Source organism: Xyrauchen texanus, chromosome 28, assembly GCF_025860055.1.
Source record: "Xyrauchen texanus isolate HMW12.3.18 chromosome 28, RBS_HiC_50CHRs, whole genome shotgun sequence".
Classification (NCBI taxonomy): Eukaryota; Metazoa; Chordata; class Actinopteri; order Cypriniformes; family Catostomidae; genus Xyrauchen; species Xyrauchen texanus.
The window spans coordinates 15,027,912-15,053,551 of NC_068303.1; the positions used below are offsets into that span (position 1 = coordinate 15,027,912).

General features: G+C 36.1%; 1 protein-coding gene across 1 annotated transcript in view; it reads left to right on the forward strand.

Annotated features, from left to right (window-relative positions):
• LOC127622132 (syntaxin-binding protein 5-like) overlaps positions 1–25,640 on the forward strand; it is a 124,627-nt gene that overhangs the window by 95,536 nt on the left and 3,451 nt on the right. Inside the window, exons 11-23 of the mRNA XM_052096082.1 lie at positions 1,381–1,453; positions 1,594–1,741; positions 2,871–2,938; positions 5,787–5,827; positions 8,438–8,658; positions 9,856–10,040; positions 10,706–10,831; positions 12,375–12,526; positions 17,022–17,084; positions 18,734–18,781; positions 20,380–20,429; positions 22,807–23,089; positions 24,785–25,154. Of these exons, the coding sequence (XP_051952042.1) occupies positions 1,381–1,453; positions 1,594–1,741; positions 2,871–2,938; positions 5,787–5,827; positions 8,438–8,658; positions 9,856–10,040; positions 10,706–10,831; positions 12,375–12,526; positions 17,022–17,084; positions 18,734–18,781; positions 20,380–20,429; positions 22,807–23,089; positions 24,785–25,154 (1,828 nt within the window). The remainder of the gene's footprint in view (positions 1–1,380; positions 1,454–1,593; positions 1,742–2,870; positions 2,939–5,786; positions 5,828–8,437; positions 8,659–9,855; positions 10,041–10,705; positions 10,832–12,374; positions 12,527–17,021; positions 17,085–18,733; positions 18,782–20,379; positions 20,430–22,806; positions 23,090–24,784; positions 25,155–25,640) is intronic.

Sequence of the window (25,640 nt, forward strand, 5' to 3'; positions counted from 1 at the left end):
TCAGCTTACTCAATAAGAACTCCTGCTTTGTATAGCGCTATTGCAATAAGCACTCTGTCTCCTTTTTCTCAGTCACAATCCCTCTCTCCATATCTTTCTCTCTCATTTCTGTTCTTTTTTCTTTTTTTCTTCTGACATTTGAACCTTTGTTTTGTTAGGTTGTTCTGTTCTTTTATGTTCTTTGTAGATGAGCTTGAGCTCTCCCAGTGGAACTGCTGCCTAGTAATTACATTTTTCATCTCTTTTTTAAAGCTCCCTCTATTCACAGCATCCAGGTCTCTGACTGTATTCGTTTATTATTGCCATCCCCATTTTAATAATTAATCGCTTTGGTAGCTATTTATGAATAAAAAGCTATTTCTTTTTTTCCAAGGGCAGCCAGAGCAAAGGCTGATATGACTTCAGTTTGCTGTCCACTTACAGAATTCCACTGTTGAGTTAATAGTCTATCAATAGCATGCCTTTGTGAAGAGCAGAACATATATATATATATATTTAATGCATTTTACATGTATTTAATCATCATCTAGCATCTTTTCCCCTTGTGATTCACTTTACTTGGTTTTAATCAAACAAATTAAGATCGTCATGCTTCTGCATCAACATTCTTGACAAAATACAGCATCCCTGTTAAATGATCTGTGAAAAAAAGGCATAAGCATTTTGTTTTGGGTTTTCATTAATCCGAAGCTGTGATGAACGCAGGAGGAAGGAAAGCAATGTTTGCTGTGTTGTTTATGTAACAGTGCCTGGCTCTGTATGTTGATTAAGCTATATTTGAAGTGGAGCGTCTTCGGTTCTGACTCATTATTGAGACATTCAGGAGGTTCAGACTTGTAAAGTGTTGTTTTCTGCTGTGACGTCACTGGTCTGAACTTCTACAGCTGTAGTAAGCAATTTGAAAGCAAATAACATCGTTAGGTTTTAAAATGATAATAGAGTACCTAAAGAGACTAAACATATCCATAGTGATGAATTACACCTGTGGTTACTCAGTTTGGACACTTGTGTTAGCTTGAGGGGATCTGACTTAACAGCACAATCCACTAAAAAAAAGCTCAGAAATCTAATGCATTTTGTTATCAAATGCAATAAAAAATGAATAGATTTTAGATGTGACTAAAGTGTTCAAAAGTGTTCAAATATTTTCTGGGTTCACTGTATGATGCATATTGTTGGTATCGTTTGTTGGTATTTGTTGGATAAATGTGCCTGCTAAATCAATTAATGTAAATGCAAGTCTGTTACAGGTTGGTTATAAATATATAAAGTTTATAAAAAAAAAAAATCATGACTTATGAAATAATATTGTAATCTGAGAATTTTTGTTTAGAACAGATTTGTTATGATTCTTCTCATCATGTTTCTGTTTCTCTGCAGATTTTCAGGAACCGTACGCTGTAGTGGTCCTTCTTGAAAAGGATTTAGTTGTTATCGACCTTGCACAAAATGGGTGTGTATTAGCCAGTCACAGCACTTGCTATTCGCATCACAGTTGGTTATTTGTGACTTACCTGTGTGACACTATCACACCTTTCTCTGTATGCCACTACAGTGTCAGGCTGATGGTTTTGACCTGTAATGTTTCCATAGTTACCCTATCTTTGAAAATCCATATCCCATGACGATTCATGAGTCTCCCGTGACGTGTTGTGAATATTTAGCCGATTGTCCTGTGGACCTTGTACCTGCACTTTACTCTGTGGGGTCTCGCCAGAAACGACAGGGCTACAGCAAAAAGGTAAAACCAATGTCTTTCTGCATTTTTACATTTTCAAAAAACATTGTTTAGTATGTTTTTTAAGTGATTTGAATTATGGGTACACTAGAAATGTACTAATAAACCTAATTTATAGCATACTACCCTTGTAATTACCAGTTTGTAACCTAAAAAAAGTCCTCTTTACCACCCATACATGCTTCAATTTGGTGGGTCTCTAAAGAATAGCACCCAACAACACTTTTTCAATTATTACTCAACTTTGTAATTAACAGCCATTCATTTTTAAGAGAAAATGGCATAGGATTTTAAGCTAAACAGTTATAAATATACCAAAACTTTTCTTTCAAATAATGGCATGAATAAGAGTAATACTTTTAAAATATTCATAATGCATTGTATGTTTTATTGTTGGAGTCTAATGTTTACTTTAATTTAATTGTTATTGTGTCATAGCAGAAATAAAACAATTTAAATTCATTATGCATGCCGATTAAAGAACACTTACACATAAAATTAATCGTATCAATCTCCAAAAAAATGTATGTACTATTACATACACTGACACATGTACACTCACATACTGTACCTTGGTTTTAAAGGGACTTATGTTGTGGCCCCTGGTGAATAGCCCTGTTGCCCCTTGCCTGTAAGACTTCAGGTTCCTATTGTGCAGACATTATGTCTACAGACTGTGTGGGTCAGTGATACAGACAGTGGTATTTATGGGTATGAAAGAAAACATAACCTCTTAACCAAGACTGGAATTTGGTGTGTAAGTTGGGTCTGTCTCCCACAGGGAAGAAGGCAACCAGTCAGCCCATCTAGATTTACAGCAGTACTGAGATTCCTGTGAATATACTGCATTAGCTTCCACACCTCATGAGGAAATGCTTTTCTAGAGAGCACCACATTGCAAAAATATTTTGTGGCTGCCAGCACAATCAATACAGTATAAGAGAACACTTTGCTAATAAAACGTACAAATTGTCTGCTTTTTATTACGTTTTAGGAATGTTACTTGCTTTAGGTTATTAACTACAGTACTGCATTTCCTCGATTCTCATACAATGGGACATTAAGATTGATGTGTTTAGGTTTTGTGGTTGTTGTTTTAAGTGCTTTTATGTGGTTCTGTTGTTTATCAAAGGAATGGCCTATCAGTGGTGGAAACTGGGGCCTGGGCACACAAAGCTACCCTGAAATAATAATAACTGGGTAAGAACAGTGTGTACATGTTTGTTTGTGTGTGTATGTGTGTGTGTGTGTGTTTTGTCTTACTCTGCCTCTGTTCACTCTTTTCTATCACAGTTCATGGCTCTGCTGAAATTGCAGAAACAGAAAAAAGACATAAATGGAGAACAAGAAGGCATGATATGGGGAGAGAGAGAAAAGGGAGGGTAATAAGTGTGAAGATTGCACTTGAAACAGAAGTGTGTAATTTTTTCATTGTTAAAATACTTTCCCCTATCCCTGCTTAATATGCTGAGACAACTGTAAGTAAGCTGTCTGTAGATTTTCCAGAGAAATTGTGGAATTAAGACCCCGGCATACTCACAGTGAAGTGCTTCTTTGCTCAGAGCCAAAAAGATTTTCAAATTAGCTGAGCAAAGATATACTATTTGAGAACATTCAGTAACATGTTATTGACGTCAGTGTATGTGAGCAGATGAGAGTGGAAATGGAGTGGCATAGTTTTGCTTGGAGCGAGGAGCAGGGTTTTTTATTTATTTGGAGCTTCATTGTTTGCTCTCGCTCCATGAGTGTTCCAGTAACGCTCCATCACATGTTAACGACCCATAATGCGGCAAGAATCCACCATGTGTTAAGCACAGTGTTATCACTATTGGCATGAAAGAAAGATGGAATTTCTGAAATATTATCAGAAAGAATGTGATAAAAAAAAAACATATGTGTTTTGAAAAGTAATGACGTTGAAAGCCATCGCGAGTAGGGAGGTGATTACCATAACCATAGGTTTTCTGTGGATTCTTAAAGCATGTGTCCAGAAAACACAATAAATTGTTCTATTCTACATGTGGGAAGAAAATATGGAAGTCAGTAATACATATCTCTCTCGTATTCAATATTTTGTATAGTCCTATTATCATTCTAATCTAATGTGGATAACAATGAATTTTACATTGTCCTAGTCTTTTTTTTCAAAGTCAAAAGTCATTACAAGCAACTAACCCTAACCCTAAACTTATAGTAAGTACATGTTGCTAATTAATATTACTCAGTACTTACGTGTGTAATTACACTGTAATAAGAACACCGTAAAATATAGTGTAACCCTAATGTGTTGCCATCTCATCTGTATTATGTCCTGCATTAAATAGAATTTATCTTTTAATTATCTAAAATTCCAGTTGAACTTATCAATTTGTTAATATTGTTTAAGTTTGTGTAAAGAAAGGGCAATAATACATAGGCCTAAATACACACACACACACACACACACACACACACACACACACACACACACACACACACACACACACACACACACAATGAGCACTTTATTAGGAACACCTGTACTCCTATTTATTCATGATATTATCTAATCAGCTAATCATGTGGCAGCAGTGCAATGCATACAATCAGGCAGATTGGGTTCACATCAACCATCAGAATGGGGAAAAGATTTGATCTCAATGATATCGTCTGTGGCATGATTGTTGGTACCTGATGGGCTGGTTTGAGTATTTCTGTAACTGCTGATCTCCTGGTATTTTCATGCACAACAGTCTCAAGAGTTTACTCAAAATGGCGCCAGAAACAAACAAAAAAAATCCAGTGAGTTCTGCAGACGGAAACGCCTTTTTGAAGAGAGAGGTCAACTGAGAATGGCCAGACGGGTTTGAGCTGGTAGAAAGGCTACAGTAACTCAGATAACCAGTCTGTACAATTGTAGTGAGTAGAGTAGCATCTCAGAATGCACAACGCATTGAAAATTGAGGCAGATGGGCTGCAACAGCAGAAGACCTCATTTGGTGCTTTATTAGGACCATAGTATTCCTAATAAATTTTTTAGTGGGTGTAGATTCATTTTGTAATATTTTTCTTGTTTGGTAATTTATTTGCCTTGCCTATACCAGAGAACATGCCGACATCAAACGTAAGCTAAAAAAATTGTTTAATATAGACTTGGGATAATATTAGTGTTCCAATAATGCACATTGAAGCGTTTATCCTAGAATTGTGAATTTATTTTTCATCTAATAATAATTAAGAGGTTTGTGATATTTAAAAGCATTCTGAAATAACTTTACGTTGTAGTGATAGTTAGGCAAAATTTTGCCATGGAGAGAACACAGAGCAGGATTTATTTTATCAGTGAGTGCAGAGCAAATGGGGAGTGGGAAATGGAAAACCTGGAGTGGAGTTATTATAGAATGCTTTGAGCGCGGAGGGGAAATTGTTGCTGTTTCACTCTACTCATATACTCTGGTGTAAGCATATTTGTTTTGAGCTCTGTATACATTAGTTGATCAATGATTTGATTTGAAAGTAAATAGTGACTTAAATTATGGTCTGTTCATCATGCAAAGTGATCATACGCCCTTTCAAGACTTATAATACTGCGCAATTTTAAGACACGTTACACTGCTATTGTATGGAAAACAGCAACTGTGTCTTTTGTGTTCTGCAGAAGAAAATAAAAACGCTAATGGGTTTGAAACAACATAAGAGTGAGTAAACAATGACAGTATTTTCATTTTTGTATGAACTAATCCTTTAATTCCTGGTTCTCAATTCCCAACCCAAGTAGCGAAAGGGAAGTTTGACAAAGAAAGGTTATAAAAAGTAAGCATTTTCTGATGTGTCACCCATGGGATGACAGAAGCTTTTTTGTTCAGTATTTGTGTGGGTATGACAGTGGTGGGATGAGCACTTACTCTCATCTCTTTACTGGCTTTTATCTGACATTGCAACTTTGCTTATCCCTGTGGTTTGTTTGGATAAATGGCAGTGTGAAAGTGACTGTGAGCTTATGTGGGTTAGTGAATGAAAGTGTAAGAGACAGAGTTGAAATAAAAATGCTCTGCTGCTCTTCTCTCAGGCATGCAGATGGTTCAGTGAAGTTCTGGGATGCTTCTGCAAGTGAGTACTGAGCCTTTCTGACTTCATAATTACCTCATTTACCACTTTCTAAATGCGTATGCATCATAGGCCAGCTATTTACAAATGTGTGCAGTGCAATCATTTTTCAAAGCTTGAACTATAAACTTGCTTTAAGCAAATGTATGCTAATTTTTAGCATTTTGACAGAAGATTTTACCAAAAGCAACACAAGGTATACATATTGTCAGTTTTTTGTGTCCACTACGAATTTAATCCCATAACTTCTGCGTCTCCAGTGCCATGCTTTACCAATTGAGGTACATGAATAAGCACATTTGATCAGGACATTGTAACAACTCCTCAGTAAGTCTAAATTTCCTGGCAAATATCCAATTAAAATTCAGATTTTTGCTGACTAAGAAGATGCTTTCTTTGAGGGATTTTGCTGTTGGAGTCTAACACATGACATTAAACATCAGTTACCTTAACAATAACCTAATTCCCCTGGATTTATGACCCAAATGGGAACTGACCCTATAATGTCACACAACTCACAGTCCCACACACACACACACACCCACACACACATGTTGTGTTTCCATGTTTTATGGGGACTTTCCATAGACATAATGGTTTTTATACTGTACAAACTTTATATTCTATCCCCTAAACCTAACCCTACCCCTAAACCTAACCCTCACAGAAAACTTTCTGCATTTTTAGATTTTCAAAAAACATAATTTAGTATGATTTATAAGCTGTTTTCCTCATGGGGACTGACAAAATGTCCCCACAAGGTCAAAAATTTCGGGTTTTACTATCCTTATGGGGACATTTGGTCCCCACAAAGTGATAAATACACGCTCACACACACACACACACACACACACACACACACACACACACACACACACACACACACACACAAATAATTCCCCAAATACCTTAGGCTTTGTCTAACCTTACACAGACCAGTGTCATAAGAGGGTTAACTGTAAATGGCATTTGTCCTTGTTTAAACTATTAGAATGACAAACTTTGGTTTCCACAGTCCCTGTGCCTCCTTTAGCTGCTAAAGGACATATCGTCAGATTACAAACACAACCAAGTTTGCCAATGCCATATTTTACATTCAAATAGATTTGTAATGGCTAGAGCTCATTTAAATTCAAATTTCCTCTTATTTTGTCCACCACTGTTTAAAACTAATTAGGCAGGAAGTATTAATCCTGCTAAAACAGAATGGCTAATCTTATGCCACTTAATATTGTTGTGCTTTGCCTGAACAATTGGAGTCAGTGGATTAGAGGCCAAAGTAAGTTGGACAAAACACATTTATGCATTTGAGGGGCATTAAAACATTTCCCATCATATTATTAATCCACCATAAAATTTCCAAATCTAGAGGTTATAAGACTTTATTACATGGCTCTCTGGAATATGCTATTCTGATTGGTAAATCATGGCATTCTGTGGTCAAATATTTAATGGATAATAGAAAGTTGTCCCTGTCGATTTTCTGTATAGCTGTGCTAGTTTGATTTCTTTCATATCAATTTGTGGTCTCTAACATAATCAAATCATTTTCATTTAAATTAATGATTCATATCCATTTATTGATTCATTTGGTATGAAGTTGTGTAATAAGTGGGATAATGTACAGTTAGCCAGTCGTTATTACAAAATAAACCCAATTAATCACAATTAATTACTATTGCAAGATATGAGCATGTGTAGTTTCTAAATCACATTTTATTTATTTTTTGTAATCAGAATTCTATGAAATTTAATTTGCCATTTTGATGTGTGTACATCTTTTGCACACTAATGAGATCTTGCCAGTCAGAATGCATTGTAATTAATGTTACCAGTGAAAGAACAGAACAGAAATCAGGAGGGCGAATAAAGAAAAACAAAACGGCACAAATAATTTTTGCAGACGATTTATTTCCCCCTGAAATTTGTTTTTGAACACTGAAATGCATTTTTTTAATGTAAGGAAAAACATGTAAAGCCAAAATCACAATTAAAATTGCAATAGCATTATCTATCCAAAAAATTGTGATACGATTTTATTTTAACATGTGACACGCACAAGAAGAGATAGTCACAATGTCGGGTAAAACTGCTTTATTGGCAGAATGGCAAAAGTACAGAAGTACAAAGGGGCAAATCCAGAGAAGCATAGTCAAGGGGAGCGTAAGGTCGAAGCCGGGAGATCAGAATGTAGCAAAGGGGCAAGTCCGAAGAAGCGTAGTAAAGGGGAGCGTATGGTCGAAGCCGGGGAATCAGAATACACAGAGACAAGACAAGCGAGTAGTTTAAACAGTGGAAGCTAGCGAAACACTAGAGCTGGCAAAGCGAAGGGGAAACTAAACAATAACCAACAACCGTGGGGAGAAAGGGCAGAGTAAAAATGGGGGAATAGAACAGTGCAGGTGAAACTAATATTCCGGTGATTGGGAGCGAGTGTGAGAGCTAGAGGGTGAACTTGGGTATTGGCGTTCGTTACATATCCATATTGCACAGCCCTAATCACCATCTTGGTTTATTTTGTGGTAATGACGGACTGACTGTATATTCCTTACTTAAATTTTAGATTGACTTTAGAGGGAACTCCTTGTAAATGTAATTTCCCATGGTGCCCAGTAATGCTCCAGGTACTGTACAAGCTGAAGACAGCAAAGGTTTTTGAGAAGGCACGATGTAAGGAGGAGAAACCCAGCACAGAGATTGTGGACGAGGACCCTTTTGCCATTCAACTGATGTCTTGGTGTCCTGAGAGCCGCATGCTGTGCGTAGCTGGTGTCTCTGCCCACATCATCATCTACAGGTTCAGCAAGCAGGAAATCACGACAGAAGTGGTGCAGGTAAAAAATATGTATGTGTGTGTGTGTGTCTCTGTGCGTGTACTTTATTGTAATATTGTGTAACTGTATTTGTTTTTATAAATGTGTTTTTTATCAGCATTAAGCAAAGTTCTCCTCTTGACTTAAAACTTGGTTCATGGTTTCTGCAGTGGAATGAGTAATGGTGCCCTTATAGAGTCTCTCTCTCACTCACTCTCTCTTCCTTCCCCTCTCACTGTCTCAGTTTATTTTAGTTCCCTGACAACTACCATGACTCATATAGATAATAATAATAATAATATAAAATCTGTTCATTAAATAGATGTTGTTCAGTGACTTGTATGTGTGTGCGCATGTATTCATGTTTATGTGCAGTCTACAGAGCCAACTAAAGATATCCGAGGAACATTTGTTACTCAGATGCTTAACTAAATCCTCAAGCCTTCAATAGCTGTTCTAATTAATGTTCACGAAATCTAGCTGTCTATTGAGCTTGAATAATTAATACTCCATTCATTTTGCCTTCTTAAATTTTTTTTGCAAGCTCTATACTTGCATATCGATGTGACTCATAAGTAAATGAGCGCTTATGATAATATTATTAAAAACTATATCTGTGAAAAATTTGAATTTACATATGGTGGTGCTAAGACTGAAGTAATTAAGCAATAGTGGTTTATTAATGCTTAAATATAGCTCAATAAACACAACTTATTTACATATAAATACATGATTCATATAACATGGATTGTAAAGAATCAGAGGTTGGATGCATCATGTTTAACACAAGCACACTCGTTTTAGGGACACATGTTGGATTAAGTGCATGCATTGCAGAGGGTCTCATAAGACTGCATCTGATTGGTTTGCGTAGGCGCATGCTCAGCACACATGTGGGAAAAACCGTGCGAGTTACCATCATGCTGCTGACAGCAGAATGCTCACACTTGTGTATAATGAGGGCAAATGAAACCTATTAGCACCTTGAGTCCCGAGACTCTCACGCATATAGAAACACTCACTCGCACACACACACACACACACACACACACACACACACACACACACACACACACACACACCAATTAGCATGCCTCAAATTAAGAATTGTGACACTGATGGGGATCAATTAACTCACTGCGTTTAGCTGATTTATACACATCTGTGCTTAGGCGCTTAGGCATCAATTACATGTGTACATGTGTGTGTGTTTCGCAGTTACTAGAGGTCAGGTTACAGTATGAGTTGAATGATTTGGAATCCCCGGAAGGAGGTGGAGATCCGACAACAGCTCCTCCCACTCCAATCACCTCCCCCAGTCCACAAACCACTGTCCCTCAGACACACCCCTCTACTAGCAGCAACTCGTCAGATGGGATGAGAGACAACATACCCTGTCTAAAGTAATGTTGCTTTTCCTTGATATTTACATGTGCTGCATATGGTTGTATGTAATATGGATATGCATTTTGTCTTCTTAAAGGGATAGTTCCCCCCAAAAGAAAAATTATGTCATTATTTACTCACCCTCACGTTGTTCCAAATCTCTATGTCTTTCTTTCTTCTGTGGAATGTTAGTCTCAATCACCATTTATATCCATTACATATTTTTTGCCATACAATGCAAGTGAATGGTGACTGAGGCTGTCATTCTCTGTTCCACAGAATAAATGCAGTCATACGGGTTTCCATGGTAGTAAGTAGATGATGCCGTTTTTGGGTGAACTATCAGTTCATTGTTTTGTACTTAACTGCAAAATTATTAGCCAGACCCTTTTATAAGAAGGGACTGTCCACATGCTATTGGCCATATCGTATAGCTGTTACTGAATTTTGATCAATGCAAATGTTTTGAAGTGCAAGAAGTGTTTTCATGATCAATCATTGCAATCACTTTTAAATACTCTTATACTTTTGCCCATCCCTTGAATGTAATATAAAAGTAACATACAGTATGTATACCACTTAATATTGTAAATTTTTGACAGACAAGTTTTCAGCTCTGCCTTTCTGTCTATGACCCAAACTCATCTCATGCCTATTCTCTCTCTCTGTCCCTTTCCCCCAGGGTGCGCAACAGTCCTCTGAAGCAGTCTCCAGGGTATCAGGTGGAGCTGGTGGTACAGCTGGTGTGGGTCAGTGGAGAGCCGCCCCAGCAGATCAGCAGCCTGGCCATTAACTCCTGCTATGGCTTGTGAGTCACATGAAGCATGGAGAAGTCACTTCTAAATTTTAAGACCTATCTGTTTTGTATTGTGGTTGTAAAAGCTCTAGATTCAGGTGGTTAAGCACTTAAAACAATAAAATACCAAATGCTGCTGACTGTTTTTTTTTTTTTTTTATTAAACTTTATGCTAACACTCAAAGTACAGTGGGGTCCAATATTATGAGATAACAGTGGAAATCTGGAACTTCTGTCAAATTTTTTAAACATTTTAAAACAAAACAAATAGAATATAAAGACATTATGTAAAATAAAGAAGAAATATTAAAGGTTCTACACTGTCTTTAAGTTACTAATGAAATGTAGGCATTATGTGACATTGACCATGATAAATCCTTTGTTCAAAAGGTCAGATTTCCTTGGTTTCACTGAAGCACACAAGATGGTCTTTGTAGCATTTTTAAACCATGCTGGGAAAATCTGGATCATCAGGTTTTGCATAAACGTGTAGTTCATGCATACCAACTAGTAAGAAATTCTAAAATCATGTAAATTGTTAAATTCAGCTTTTCACTTAAATTATAATGAATTAAATGAATAATGTGTGAAAAGGAGATCAGCAGTTACAGAAACACTCAAACCAGCCCATCCGACACCAACAATTATGCCATGGTGGAAATCTCTGATATCATCTGATTGTTTTCCCAATCTGATGGTTGATGTGAACATTAACTGAAGCTCCTGACCTGTATCAGCACTGCTCCCACATGATTGGCTGATTAGATAATCGCATGAATAAGTAGGTGTACAGATGTTCCTAATAAAGTTCTCAGTGAGTGTAATTTGTAATGAAAAATGTTGTATTGAATTAGTAATGCAAAATAGAAACATCACTTGAGTTCTCAGAATTTTGGAACCTACTGAATCTTTAACAATCAAGTACTGAATAAAATTAAAGGTGCAGTAAGCGATTTTAGTCATTCTACTTCCACGAGACTGAGCCGTTGGATTATCCATGCCACCTCTTTCCAAAATCCTGCAATCCAAATATACCAAATGAGCTTTATTTAAACCAGCATTGTGCAGAAATGGTTATTAAAAACAACAGCAGCAAAATAGCGCCATCAACTGACATTTGATATGATCAACATGGCTTAAAAGTGGCAGTAAGTCTCAATTATTAGCTCTAACTACAACACTATGAGAACGTGCAAAATGGCTAACATGCCTGAGTTCGAAGCATCATTGTCCTCAGTGTACGGACACCATTTTGTTGTATTTGCTGTTTACAGAGTCTAGAGCTGCCACAGAGACAGGTGAGATAACTCACAACCCTTATTTATGTAATATCTCACAGGGAGTAGGACAATTTTTTGCATACCTTTCCATGAATAAATAGCTTACAGCACCTTTAATCTGTATTTAGCAAAGTGCCCTTACTTGTATATACACTGAAATATGGTAGAAAGTTTTGGAGAATTACACTGTATTATATCAAGATTCTTATGTGTATATGTCAAAGGAGCTCATTGTTGTCTAAGCATTGAATATGTCTCTTCACTCTGTATCATAGGGTGGTGTTTGGCAATAGCAATGGTCTAGCAGTAGTGGATTACTTGCAGAAGACTGTTCTGTTGAATATGGGAACTGTGGAATTGTATGGCTCAAATGATCCATACCAGAGACAACCGCGATCTCCCCGCAAGAGCCGACAACCTTCAGGAGGTATGCTATGCATTTACTCAAACACAAATGCAAATACAGACATGCTTTTCCTCCATAAACAGATCCCATACACTATATGGCAAAAAGTATGTGGACACCACCTTCTAATTAACATATTTTGCTATTTTAGCTACACCCACTGCATTATTAACACAGTAAGCCAGTAAATCTTCATCTGCACATGCAGCAGGTTGACCTCTGCTGGTAGAAGGCAGAGTTGCATCTTAACACATGATTCAACCCCTGGCAAAAATTATCGAATCACCACACTTAGAGGATGTTCACCCAGCTTTTTTACTTCGTAGCAAATAAGCAAATCACAGTTTTTGTTTAATAGCTGAACATTCTGAATTTCAACATCCCTCAAACAAATTAAATTACATTATTGTAATTAATGGGATATTTTTTCCAGATCAAGTAGAGGAAATAAAACATAAAAAAACAACAAAAAAAAACTATTACTAAATTACTATTAGTACTTTGTTGCTCCTCCTCTGGCTTTTATGATGGAATTCTTTGAGGCATGGACTTCATCAATGAAAAACTATATTCTCCATCAAGCTGGTTCCAAATTTCTCGAATAGTGGTTAACAGATCAGCTTTGCAGGATGGAACCTTGTCATGGACCAATTTTTTTCAAATTCCACCATACATTTTCAATCGGATTGAGATCCGGACTGTTTGCTGGCCATGTCATTGAGTTGATATTAGGGTGACCATACGTCCTCTTTTTCCCGGACATGTCCTCTTTCTTGGACCTGAAAAAATGTCCGGCCGGGATTTCAAAATTAGCTATAAATGTACGGGATTTAGCTTTCTTTATATTGACATCCAGTTAGAACTCTTATACATTTGGTGCATTTGATACTCTGCACCAGTTTTCGTGTTACGTGATTATTATGACAGAGAGCGGCATACTAAAGGTGCTTGGCTGCAGCCTTGTAAAGCTGGATATCTCGGCTGCCATGTCATCAAGCACCGTTGAAGGCCATCTCAATTGTGAGGACACTTGGAAGGCAGCCCCGTTTCGCAGCCTTCTTTGACATATTTTGGAGGATGCATTGGGTGTATTGTTTGTTGCTTTAAATCACCCACAATCCTTTGCACATATCCCAAATTATTTAAAAAAATGGTGGAAAACGAGTTACGTGACCGCAGAGGCAGAAACCTTTATGACGCTGCTTATTTTTTTCTCTCTCTCTCACTCTATCTCTCTCTCCAAGTTTTTACTCACATTTGCGGCAAGACAATATGTAGAAAATTAAGAAATGCAAGAAGTTTAGACAGTACAACAAATTAGAATATGCAAAGTACAAATAAATAAATAAAATTAATAAAAGGGCAATTACATGAATTTAAAAAGCTCAAAATGTTTTATAGTTTTACAAGTCTAGGGGTCTGCTTTTCATATTTGAAAGGGTTGAAATATAAATTCTAAAATCAGTGTTGCAAAATGTATTATATAAAGGCTTTTTTTGAGTGACTCTAGCTTTGTGAATAAAAAATTTAGCTAAAATAACTAAGGGATTAAGGACATTATTCTCGTTTTCTGAAGCATATGGGCTTTCTAAACAAAGTAAAATAGTACATGGTTCTAAGCTTATGGTTCGCCATGCACACTTACCAGACTGTCTCATTCTAGCATTGAGTGCTGAGGAGTCTAGCCTACAGCCTCAGAAGGACTGGGCTGCAGCTTTCCATTTCAGTCGTTTTTAATTTTTTTATCTCTCTCTAGCCCGCCCGCTTGCTTTCTCTGCATGCAGTCATGCACTGTATGTGTGTAGGCAAAATGTCACCAGATGTGCTCTGCGCTCTCAACCAGAATCATAAATAACGTAATTTGCGAAAATAAACGTTGACTTTGAAATATACTACTTATACGTGAAATGACTATGATTACAATTTTACAACCCGTTCCCCTGATATTTTGTACTGCAACCTCTGTACTTGACCTTTAAAGCTGGTACTTCAATGCAAAAAAATTCAGAAAATACTAAATTGTAATACTCTTACACGCATTATTTACAGGAGATTCTGCAGATGACATTGGACAATATCCATCTAACATTAGCACAAAGAGATGTTGCTTCATCCAGTAAAAAAGAGAAGGGGTTTAATGACGTGTATTACAACTTATATCAAGTGTGAATATTCATAAGCCACAGCAGACCAGCACTGGATTAGCTAAGTTTCCATTTCTTACTGTATATACTTGTAATTATTCTGGTTAATCTTGCTAGATAAAGTGTACTACTGTGATACAAGTTAAGTCACATTTATTTATATAGCGCTTTTCACAATAGGCCTTGTTTCAAAGCATATATGATATGTCTATATGTATATGTCTATAAAAGAAAATGAATCAATATAATGCCAATATTAGTTATCTATGTTTAGAACTATTAGTGGATACAATTAGTAAACTAAGTAAGTGTTGTGGGTCAACAAATAAACAAAATTATTTTATATTAACTATACGTTTTAGTTTTAAAATCCTTGAAGTCATTCCAAATTAACTGAGGAAATACACATAGATGCATCGTCCTTTGATTTTGGCTGATGAATATATATATAGTATATATATTCTATATAGTTTAAGAGAATGTTGTCCATCCTTTGACCAAGTTTATATAGGTACCATTCAGTGAGGAGCATCGCAGTCCGGCTGGAGGCTTATGGCTGGTAATTTTGGTAATTCAATTTAAAGCAGGGTTAAAGAATAAGATAAGTGTTTTTGGTTCTGGCAGACCTAACTAAAGCAGCATAGCTATGAATTGAGGGATAAATTAGGTGTATGCCTGGCTGAATAGATAAGTCTTTAGTCTAGACTTAAACTGAGAAAGTGTGTCTGAGTTTCGAACACTGCTAGGAAGACTACTCCATAGTTTAGGAGCCAAATGAGAAAATGTTCTCCCTCCTTTTGTGGATTTTAATATTCTCTGTATTGTTAACAGGCCGAAGTTTTGCGATTGTGGTGAGCATGATGGATTATAGCATGATTCAAAGCTTTGTAAGTAATTAACAGAATTGTAAAATTATACGAAATTTAACAGGTAGCCAATGTAAAGCTGAAAAATTGGGGCTGATATGATCGGATTTCTTGGTTGTAGTTAACACTCTCGCTGCTGCATTTTGAAGCAACTGAAATGTATTTATTAAACCTGCAGGACATCCACCATATAATGCATTACAATAAGCTAGTTTTTCGGCATCAGAAACAGATAACATGTGTCGTAACTTGGCAATATTTCTGAGGTGGAAGAATGAAGTTCTGCAAATATTGGAAATGAGTTTTTCAAAGGTTATGTTGCTATCAAATATAACACCTAAATGTATTGCTGTAGAAGTTGACATTACTGTACATCTATCAAGTGTCAGATTATATTCTAGCATCTTTGTATTTTTTAGGTTTTTGTTCCAATAATTAGTACTTCTGTTTTATTGGAATTAAGTACAAGTACATTTCTAGCCATACATTCTTTGATATAATTTATACAATGTTCATTTGGAAAATTATTTCCTAATTGATCTGGAAGAAAATATGCCATTAATTTAAAATAATGTAATTTAAAATAATGTAATTTAATTTGTTTGAGGAAAGTTTCATGAAACCAGAATGTTCAGCTGTTAAATAAAAATTGTTATGTGTCATATCTGTGATTTGTTTATTCGCTATGAAGTTAAAAAAAAAAAGAAAGTGTGGTGATTCCATAGTTTTTGCCAGCTGTTGTAGATTGCTGATTGCTGTCACTTAGTACCAAACTGGTTGTTAGATTACCCATTGTGTGTGCGTGCATGTGCGTGTTTGTGTCAGGGGTAGTAATAAGTGATATTTAGCAGGGGGGCTGGGCTCTGTTGGATATGCACACAGGGAGAGTGCTGATCAGAGCAGCTGGGTCTGCCCATCTGCCTCTCAATTCATAGACCAGATCAACAAAACAACTAATGTGCACCTCTACTGAAATTCTGATTGCAATGCTGTTAATTATCTTTATGTTATGGCTGGTAACCAATAAATGGCCAATATTATAAATCTATACTATTATGTAAAAAAAGAAAAAAAGGAAAATATTTTTTTATGCTTCAGGTGATTATTGCCATCACAGCATTATAAAGTTTTGTAGGAAAGATGGAAATGAGAAAAAGTCCTAAGAATTATAGAGGTGGGATATCTTGGATTCTGGTTAGATAGTCCTTGAAAAACTATAAACTATTATACAAGAGAGTTTGTGTGTGGTCTGAAACCGAGTTAGTTAAACAATCAATTTAAGATGAAAACTAGGTCTAAATACCGAAGGCAGAAACCAGAGTCTACGTTAAATATCCATTATAAACCAATACCATTAAATGAAAAGAATACTAACATCAACTATCATGCATCATAGACTACCTTTTCACATAACTGATACTTGCACACATTCCAAATATATAATGATATACAGTACCCCAAGCATACATTTTGCCACTCATAAATGGCACCTCTCTTTCTCTACAGGGCTATGTGACATTAATGAGGGCTCAGCCACCTCAGAGGACCGCTGCAAATCACCCACCTCAGGTAAAACGTCCCTCAGAGCATGACACAATCCATACCGCCCCTATGACCAACAAACTGATCAGTCCTGACACTTGAGCCTGCTGAAAACCAGATGCTGTCTGCAACACAGGGGGAGCATTTTAGAATGACAATCGATTATTCTGTTCATCTTTTAATTTTAAGAACAGTACTGTTTAAAATCACATTTTAAGCTTCATTACTAAAAGCTAGAGTGTCATTTTTTGGATGAAAAAACACTCTCTCTTATCCCAGCTTACTATGCATAGACAACTATATACTATATATTACATATTTGTATATTTTTAACACTTTGGACTGTGGTGTTATCAAAACATTGCACTCTCAACATTTTCTTCAAGAAAAGATTTTTAGAAGAATATCTCTGCTCTGTTGGTCCTTTCAAGAAATCTGAAGATCCAAAAAACAGATAGAGGCAGCATAAAAGTAACCCATAAGTCTCCAGTGGTTAAATCCTTAACTTCAAAATTGACACGATAAGTGTGGGTGAGAAACAGATAAATATTGAGCCTTGTAGGTTCAAACCCCTGAAAGTATGTTCCATGGAGAGCAGCCCAGATCACCTTTGTGCCCTTAAACAAGACACTTTCAGGTGACCATAATAAGTGTGTAAAAGTGAAGATAAATACAAAAAGTTAAATTAGTGGTGCTGACCACACACTAGATAAATTGTTAGAAAGTGGTATGGTTTCTGAAAATATATATGCAAAATCAATTATTTGATTGCTTAAATTTATTTTAGCTGGCTCAGAGCAAGACAGCTGTTTTTGTGAGCAGGAAAGACACATTACATTTACTAGACAACCAATGCTTGTAAATGCACTGTAACACTAAGCTCTTCGTTAAGAGTGCTTTTCGCCTGCTGTTTAATGAGGTATTGATTTCTTTAGGGTACTGTCACTGAATTGTGTAACCAAATATTTAATCGAAGATTTTTCCCTGAACTTTTGGTAACATTTCAGATCCATGTTACGCAAATGACTTTAATACATTTTCAGATTTTTTTTTTCCAGGTTCTTAACCTTTGCTATAAGACCAAGTCATCCTCTGGGGTGGGAAAAAGAGCAACATTTTGCTCTCATTATTCAAATTAACATTCATTTTTGTTGTTAAGATGCCAGTATAAAATGCAAAAAAGTTAAAACACGTTTTGCATTTCTGTATTTAGTTTCTGTAGTAAAGCTGAAGGTGCCATGATAAGCTGAAGGCAACCTTAAAACCTCCTATAAAGAGCATGACATTCACACACAGGGACTGGGGCAGATCTCAAAATAGAGATAAGATTTGCTTCAAAGGTCAGAACAGAATGAGAATGTATCTCCAAAATGACTTTTTCAGTTAGAGCAAGGACCTTGATCATCAAATATTGAAAGAAGGTCCATGCAATCATTGTGCAAATACTGTAGCAGCATTCACTTAATTTAACACCTTTAACATGGACTGATATAGAACAAATAATTTGTGATTGTAATATAATAAAAGCCAATACAAAAGCACAACAAACGACAACAACAAAAATCTAGATCGATCCATTTCTCAGTATGACAGTCCTTCATTCCTACCCTGTATGTTGCTCCCAGGAAGAGTAAAATATTTCTAACTGCTGATATGCTTTACTTCCTTCCAAAAAGTCTTGATGTCAAACCATCAGCATTTCTACAATGGAGGAGGGAGAGGAGGTAAGGTTGGATAACGGTGTAGAAAAGGTTCCACTAGTTTTGTTCAACCACAATGTCTCTGTCTTAATGTATGAACAAAACAGATTAAGTAGCAGCTACTGAATAAGCTGCCAAATAAACCTGATGGATTTTTTTCACTGCATGCTACGTTTATGTAGCACGCATGTGACATGGTGACGTGCTTGTGGTGATTTTTGTAATTTGCTTGAGAAATTTCTCCTTTGCCACACTGGTGACTGCATCTTGTAATTGTCAGGAATTAAGGTTTAATTTGTTGTCTTTCTGCACCTGTCTCTTTACGTCCGTACATCTCAGCATGGGATAGTGAGTATGGAATTGAGAAAAATTAAACCTTTAGAAAAATTTATTTAAATTCACTGCAACCAGCTTTGGTATTTGGTATAATCTTTTATGCTTTGTGAAGTACTATTCAGGGTTCCCACAGTTCTGAAAAACCTGGAAATATCAGAAAAAATAATATTTGTGATTATACAATAAAATAAAATAAAGATAGAACTGATAAATGATAATAAAAAAAAAAAATAGTAATGGAAAGAAGTAATGGAAAAGTCGTAAACATTTCTAAAGTGAAAACATTTTTCTAGTTAAGCTGAGCCATTCACACTGAACATGTTTTTGCCTCCGTCTCCCTCTGTTTTTTTTTCGTAGTAAACATGTACTAGATGGATGTTTTTGATAATTGCGCCCTGTTTAGCTGTTTTTCAGAATCTCACCGGTTTCACATTGTCTTGCACAGCAGCGTCACTTTTTAAAAATGTTAAAACAACTTTTAAAAACATGTCTTGAGACAACTACATTCTGTTCCATATGTTGCAATGTATCTTTTTTTTTTTCATTTTCATTTCTCAATGCATGGACACATTCCGTGTGAATGGCCCTTTATTCAGAAATCATGAATGACTGGAAAGTTAATGGAGATGTCAGAACCCTGACTATTACATATTATTAATTTGCAAATGCAAATATGCAGTTTTGAATAATTTCTTCTTTTTTATTTCAGTTAATCTTGCATAGATTATCTGTGAAACTGTTTTCATTTTTTTGTTTTTGCTTTCATAATGATTTTCTTGAGGGCTGCTGAGCTCTTTATAAACAACTGAGGATAATGTTCAAATTATCTTTCACTTGCTCATCTGGGATGACTATGCTTAATACACTAAAAGACAATTGATAAATAAAAGACAATAAAGACCTATGGGGCAAGGACATACAAAGTATACAAAATCATATACATACGCCATCACTTCCAGTTAGTGTTCTCCTGTCTGGTGCATGCTCATGGCATGGGATGCTGGTAATGATTGTTTTGTCTGTTTTTATGTTAATTATTTTCCTTTCATGGCTTTGATTGGCCAAATTACACCCATTTATATCCCAATACTGTTTGTCTGGCATGCAGCATTATGCATTTTGTCTTGACTTGCAGAAAAATATTGCAGTGTGTGTCCCTCAGGATAAAAAGAATATATAACTTCAGCTATGCTGTCTGGTTTATTCGAGCACACTAGTTCTTGCATTGCATGCCTTATACTGAGGCTTTGATGTGTTTGTAAAGAGGAGTGTTCTCTTTTTTCCAGCAAAGATGTCAAGGAAATTAAGCTTGCCTACTGAGCTAAAGCCAGACTTGGGTAAGCCTTGACTTTGTGTTCATGCTACATAGCTTTTGAATGTGGAGTCCATCAGCACATTGTCAGAATCTGGAGAGTCTACATGCTCATTCTCTTGGAACATCTCATGTCAATTAGCCAAAGATTATTCTGCACCCCATAAAGTTTTTGCATTCTTTTAAGGCCTTTGGAAAACTTGAGTGTAAATTGTAGTTCACCAAAAATCGTATTTTTGTGCTTTATCTGAATTTGACTTTGTTGTTAAGACAAATTGTTCTGTCTAGTGATTTTCACAAAACATATTGATTCAGCCTTACTGAAAATCATGATTTAAAGGGTTAGTTCACCCCAAAATTTAAAATGATGTCATCATACCCTAATTTTGTTCCAAACCTGTTTGACTTACTTTCTTCCATGGAATACAAAAAGGGATGCTAGGCAGTGTTAGCCTGTAAGGCACTATTCACTTTCATTGCATCTATTTTTCCATACAATAAAAGTGAATTGTGATTGAGGCTGTCATTCTTCCAAACACCTCCTTTTGTGTTCCACAAAAGAAAGTCATTAGAGGTATGAACAACATCAGGGTAAGTGAATGGTGACATAATTTTCAAATTTGAGTGAATTGTCCCTTAATGTCTTAAAGCCCCCATGATGTATAGGCGTATATATTTTGGTCTGACATAGACAAATACCTATGAGGAACTTTTGTTTATGAAAAGGTCACGAGTGTTTCCATAAATGTTTTGGATAAGCATGACTAAACCCATTGCTTTTCTATCATGTAGTCAGCCATTCTGAAGAATGGTTGTCTGCCAGTCTTTCTAACCCTTATCCTGAAATGTGCAAGTCAACATTTGCCAATATTTAATTCAGTATCAATTTCCATTCTGTCATCATTTTCCAGCAGGGAATTCCTTGAAGAGTACTCTCTGGAATCTGATGGTTTGAAATGGAAATAAAATGTGTAGCTTAATGTCAGCCTGATCTAATAAAATTTGTGAGACCATTGCAACATTTTTGCTTACCAAAATTGAGTGCTGTATTACACGTTTGTCTGAAGTTTTCCAGTGAAATGTCCAGTGGGGGGTGCCAAAAGCTAGTGAAATTATGTTATTATCAGACGATGTTTTTAAGGTGAATTTTAGGTTTTGGAGGTTTAAATGAGTAAAATGCACTTCCATAACCTAAAAATGTTGCCTAAACCTAACCAATAGAGTCCTAAAAGATAAATGAGAGGTGAATAAAACAAACATCCTTACCCTTAATCAAAACCTAAACCTAACCGATAGTGTTCTTGTCGCAAATGTGACATGAAAAGCACATTTTCTGAAGCAACCATGTCAATTCATGTCGCTTCAATAACACTTTTGTCTCTTCCTTTGAGTCAAATCTCTCCAAAGTACAGCACTCTATCAGGTGAGCTACCACGAAAGTGAATCCATCTTGAATAAGTCTGTAAATGTCCCTTAAATGCCAGTAATACAAGCTTTCAAATTTATAATTTTTCAAATGATGCATTAGAGTCAAAGTGTTTCGATATCATAACATAGCAGTGTACGAGTAACAGAGTAAAAAATACGTGATTTTAAAGTCATAATCAGCCATTATATTCGTGATTTATGTGAAAGTGAATAAAACGCACAGTTGTTGTAGTGTCTCCAGTGTTAATTTCACCAGGAAGCTGCAGTGAAACAGAATACGGCACGTAAACAGAATACATAAAATCTTTGTTATAGTAGCGTTCATTCTTTGAGGTTGCTTAATGTGCTGTAAATATCTTTCCCCACTACATATTTTCTCCTTTTAGTCTAATATTTACTTAAACTTTACAGAATTTCAGATATTATTTTTAAATAGGGTAGATATTCCTTTATAATCATGGAGGCAAAATGGTCAGTTTTTTTTAAATCACTGTGATGTTTCCATTATTTTATCTATTTATGTATTTGTATTTCATTTCCAGACTAAACACACACACACACACACCTTGGATGGGGTGATCAGAAGTCTATTTATTTAAGAAATGTATTTTTTGTAGGTCATTAGGTTTTCAATTTTCAAATAAACGAGGATGGATAAAAGGGTCTAAAATATGTGTTCCAGGAAAAAGAGGGCATCTGGTCATCCCAATCTTGGGAACACCATTTGTCTCATTCTTTCAAACTGGAGTTTGCTTCTTTTCAACATGGTCAAGGTCATTCACCACAGAAGAATATTGCATGTTATAACTTGTTGATAAAGTCTACAAAATGCAAACAAAAGGGAAAAAAATATTTTTTAAGCTCAAGAATGTTTGCTACACCAATATGGGAAAAATGTAATGTCTTTGATGCGTTGTGTTGGCTGGTTGTCATCTTGAAGTGGGGGCTTTACCTTTTGGGTTTTCTCCCTACTGTTCTACTCTCTGTATGTACCCCGCGGGCTGCCGGACCCCTAGACAACAAGGACAACTCCTTCAGCCGCTCCCGGAGCTCTAGCGTTGCCAGTATTGACAAGGAATCACGAGAGGCCATAACATCTTTCTTTTTCTGTGAGACTTACACTCGCAAAGCAGATGGCGGCCTTACACCTTGTTTATGGGTGGGCACCTCCTTGGGAGCAGTGCTGGCCATCTCCCTCAACATGCCCCCTGCTGGAGAACAGAGACTTCTTCAGCCAGTACTTGTCTCCCCTTGTGGTGAGTCAGCACAAAACTACAGTATATACTTTTGGGTTAAGCAATAAATAATTTTTCTGATGGCCAGGTTGAGCCATCTGGTCAGATTTTACTTTTAAGCAACATTTTAACTTATCCCAAGCATAAACGTGTAATTAAATGATAGTTTTTTTAATATCTGGAAATTATACTTAATTTACATTAAATGACTCCATTAATCTAAACATTTATTAGTACTCTTTTGCTCTATAATGCAAAACATAACTGATTGATTTATCATTTTCAGCCCCTTATAATTGATGCCTTCGTGACTATTGCAAGTCATTCTTTGAAATCTCATCTATGCTAGCTAGCTGGATAACATTATCTTGGTGACATTAAAATAAGCAGAATCTGCAACAGCATTATTCACTACATCACAGACAATTTAAAGGAATAGTTCATCCAATAATGATTATTCTCTCATCATTTACTCACCCTTATGCTGTCTCAAACTATTTTCTTTCTTCTGCGGGACACAAATTAAGATTTTTTGATAGATGTATGACTTGTCTATTTCCATACAATGCAAGTCAATGGTGTCCAAAACTTTCAAGCTCCAAAAACGACAAAGGAAGCATAAAGGTAATCCATATGACTCGAGCAATTTAATCTATGTCTTTTAAAGTAATACAATCCGTTTGGGTGACAAAAATCTATAAAGTTATGGATTACATATTTATTTATTATAGTGTAGCCCATTATACAATGCAAAAACTTTTTATTGGAGAATGTTGAATACAATTTTCAATATTTCAATATTTACAAATATCTAAAAATCCTTAAAACTAGAAACATTTGCCTTAGGAGCAATATATATAATATATATAGGCTTCCTTTCAGAGAGTGTATCTTGAATATAAGTATATTCAGTCTTTACTGCACTGGAAAAAGTATAAACAAGTGCAAAAATACACTTGTATTCAAGATACATTCTCTGATACATTCTCTTAAAGTCTAAATATCTCATATGTTGATTCTTAAGTAAATGTTTCTTGTTTTAAGGATTTTTAGACTATTTTAAATGAAAAACAAGACAAAAACACTTGATAACAATATGATTTTTTTGCAGTGTTTTTAATCAATAGAAATCTAAGTAATTGTTTTCCTTGTAATTCAGTGACTGTCTTTTAGAGGTATTTTGTCCTCTTTATTGTTAGTACGCACGTTTAACACAACCTTTTATTTTGAGGCACAAGCTGAATAGTCGGTTAAGGACTAACTTGATAAGGACTTGATTGTTGCAATAATCGCACGAATAGTTGAATAATCGTTCTAATAATCAATAGATTAGTCGATTAGCAAAATAATAATTTGTTGCAAACCTGCTGCATATCCTCTAAAATGTATTTGTTTGTGTTCTGCAGAAAAAAAGAAAGTCATACCAGTTTGATACGGCATTAGGGTGAGTAAATAAATAAAAGATAATTATCATATTTGGGCGAACTATTCCTTAGTACAAGGAGTTAAAAACACATGTACAAAGAGTACAAGGCTTAAAAACACATGTTCAAGATCAATAAATATAGGATTTAGTGTCACAAGTGGAAGTTTCTTCAGCTGACCTTGGGCCATCCTTATTGTTAAGCACTGCACATACACACACCTGAGGTAGATCTGCAGATCTTTAATTTGATGGGTTAGATTGACACTGACATTTTAATCACCTCCATGCAGGCACTCTTATCAGGTTGAAGGGCAGCATCCTACGGATGGCCTTTCTAGATACTACAGGGTCTCTTCTCCCTCCTGCTTATGAGCCATGGTACGAACCCAATGCCCCAACCAATGGAGAGGAGCGGGACAAGGTCCGTAAGAGACGGCCAGTGTCTGTCTCCCCATCCACCTCCCAGGAACTGAATGAAAACCAGTATGCCGTGTTGTGCTCAGAGAAACAGGCCAAAGTGATAATCCTGCCCTCTCAGACCTGCATATTCAAACACAACATCACCGAAGCGTCTTTTGTGCTGCGGGCAGACGTGGTGCAGATAAACGCTGGCATTTGTGTGGCCTGCTTCTGTGCCAATGGACACATTATGACACTCAGGTGAGAGAATTTCCCTCAAAGTTGGGCAGACGAGAATATTTACATGCATACATTTAGGATTGTGTTCTGATTTAAAAAAAAATGCCATGAAGCATTTCCACCACTATTAAACAGGGAAAACCGGGATAATACATTATTCTGCGTTTTTAATATTACAATATTCAATTACTATTCAGGACTGCAACTTGATCAGCCTTCAAAGTGTTGTTAATTGCACACACTGCCTGGGGATTTTTCCACTGATGTGGAGGATGGTTTATAGCTAGATACTGATACAGCACATATAGTCAATTTTGAAGTCAAGCTATTTTTTGTACAGAATATTGTCGTCTTGCTCCACTGTTTGGCAAAGTCAGAGCCGGGGGCCTGTTGCTATTGCAACACAGATCTAATCACTGTATTGCTCTCCAAATTGCTTTGGCTTATAAGTCTTCAAAGACGACAGAAGAGCAGACAAATATCTGCTTGTCTGTCTCTGTCAGTAGG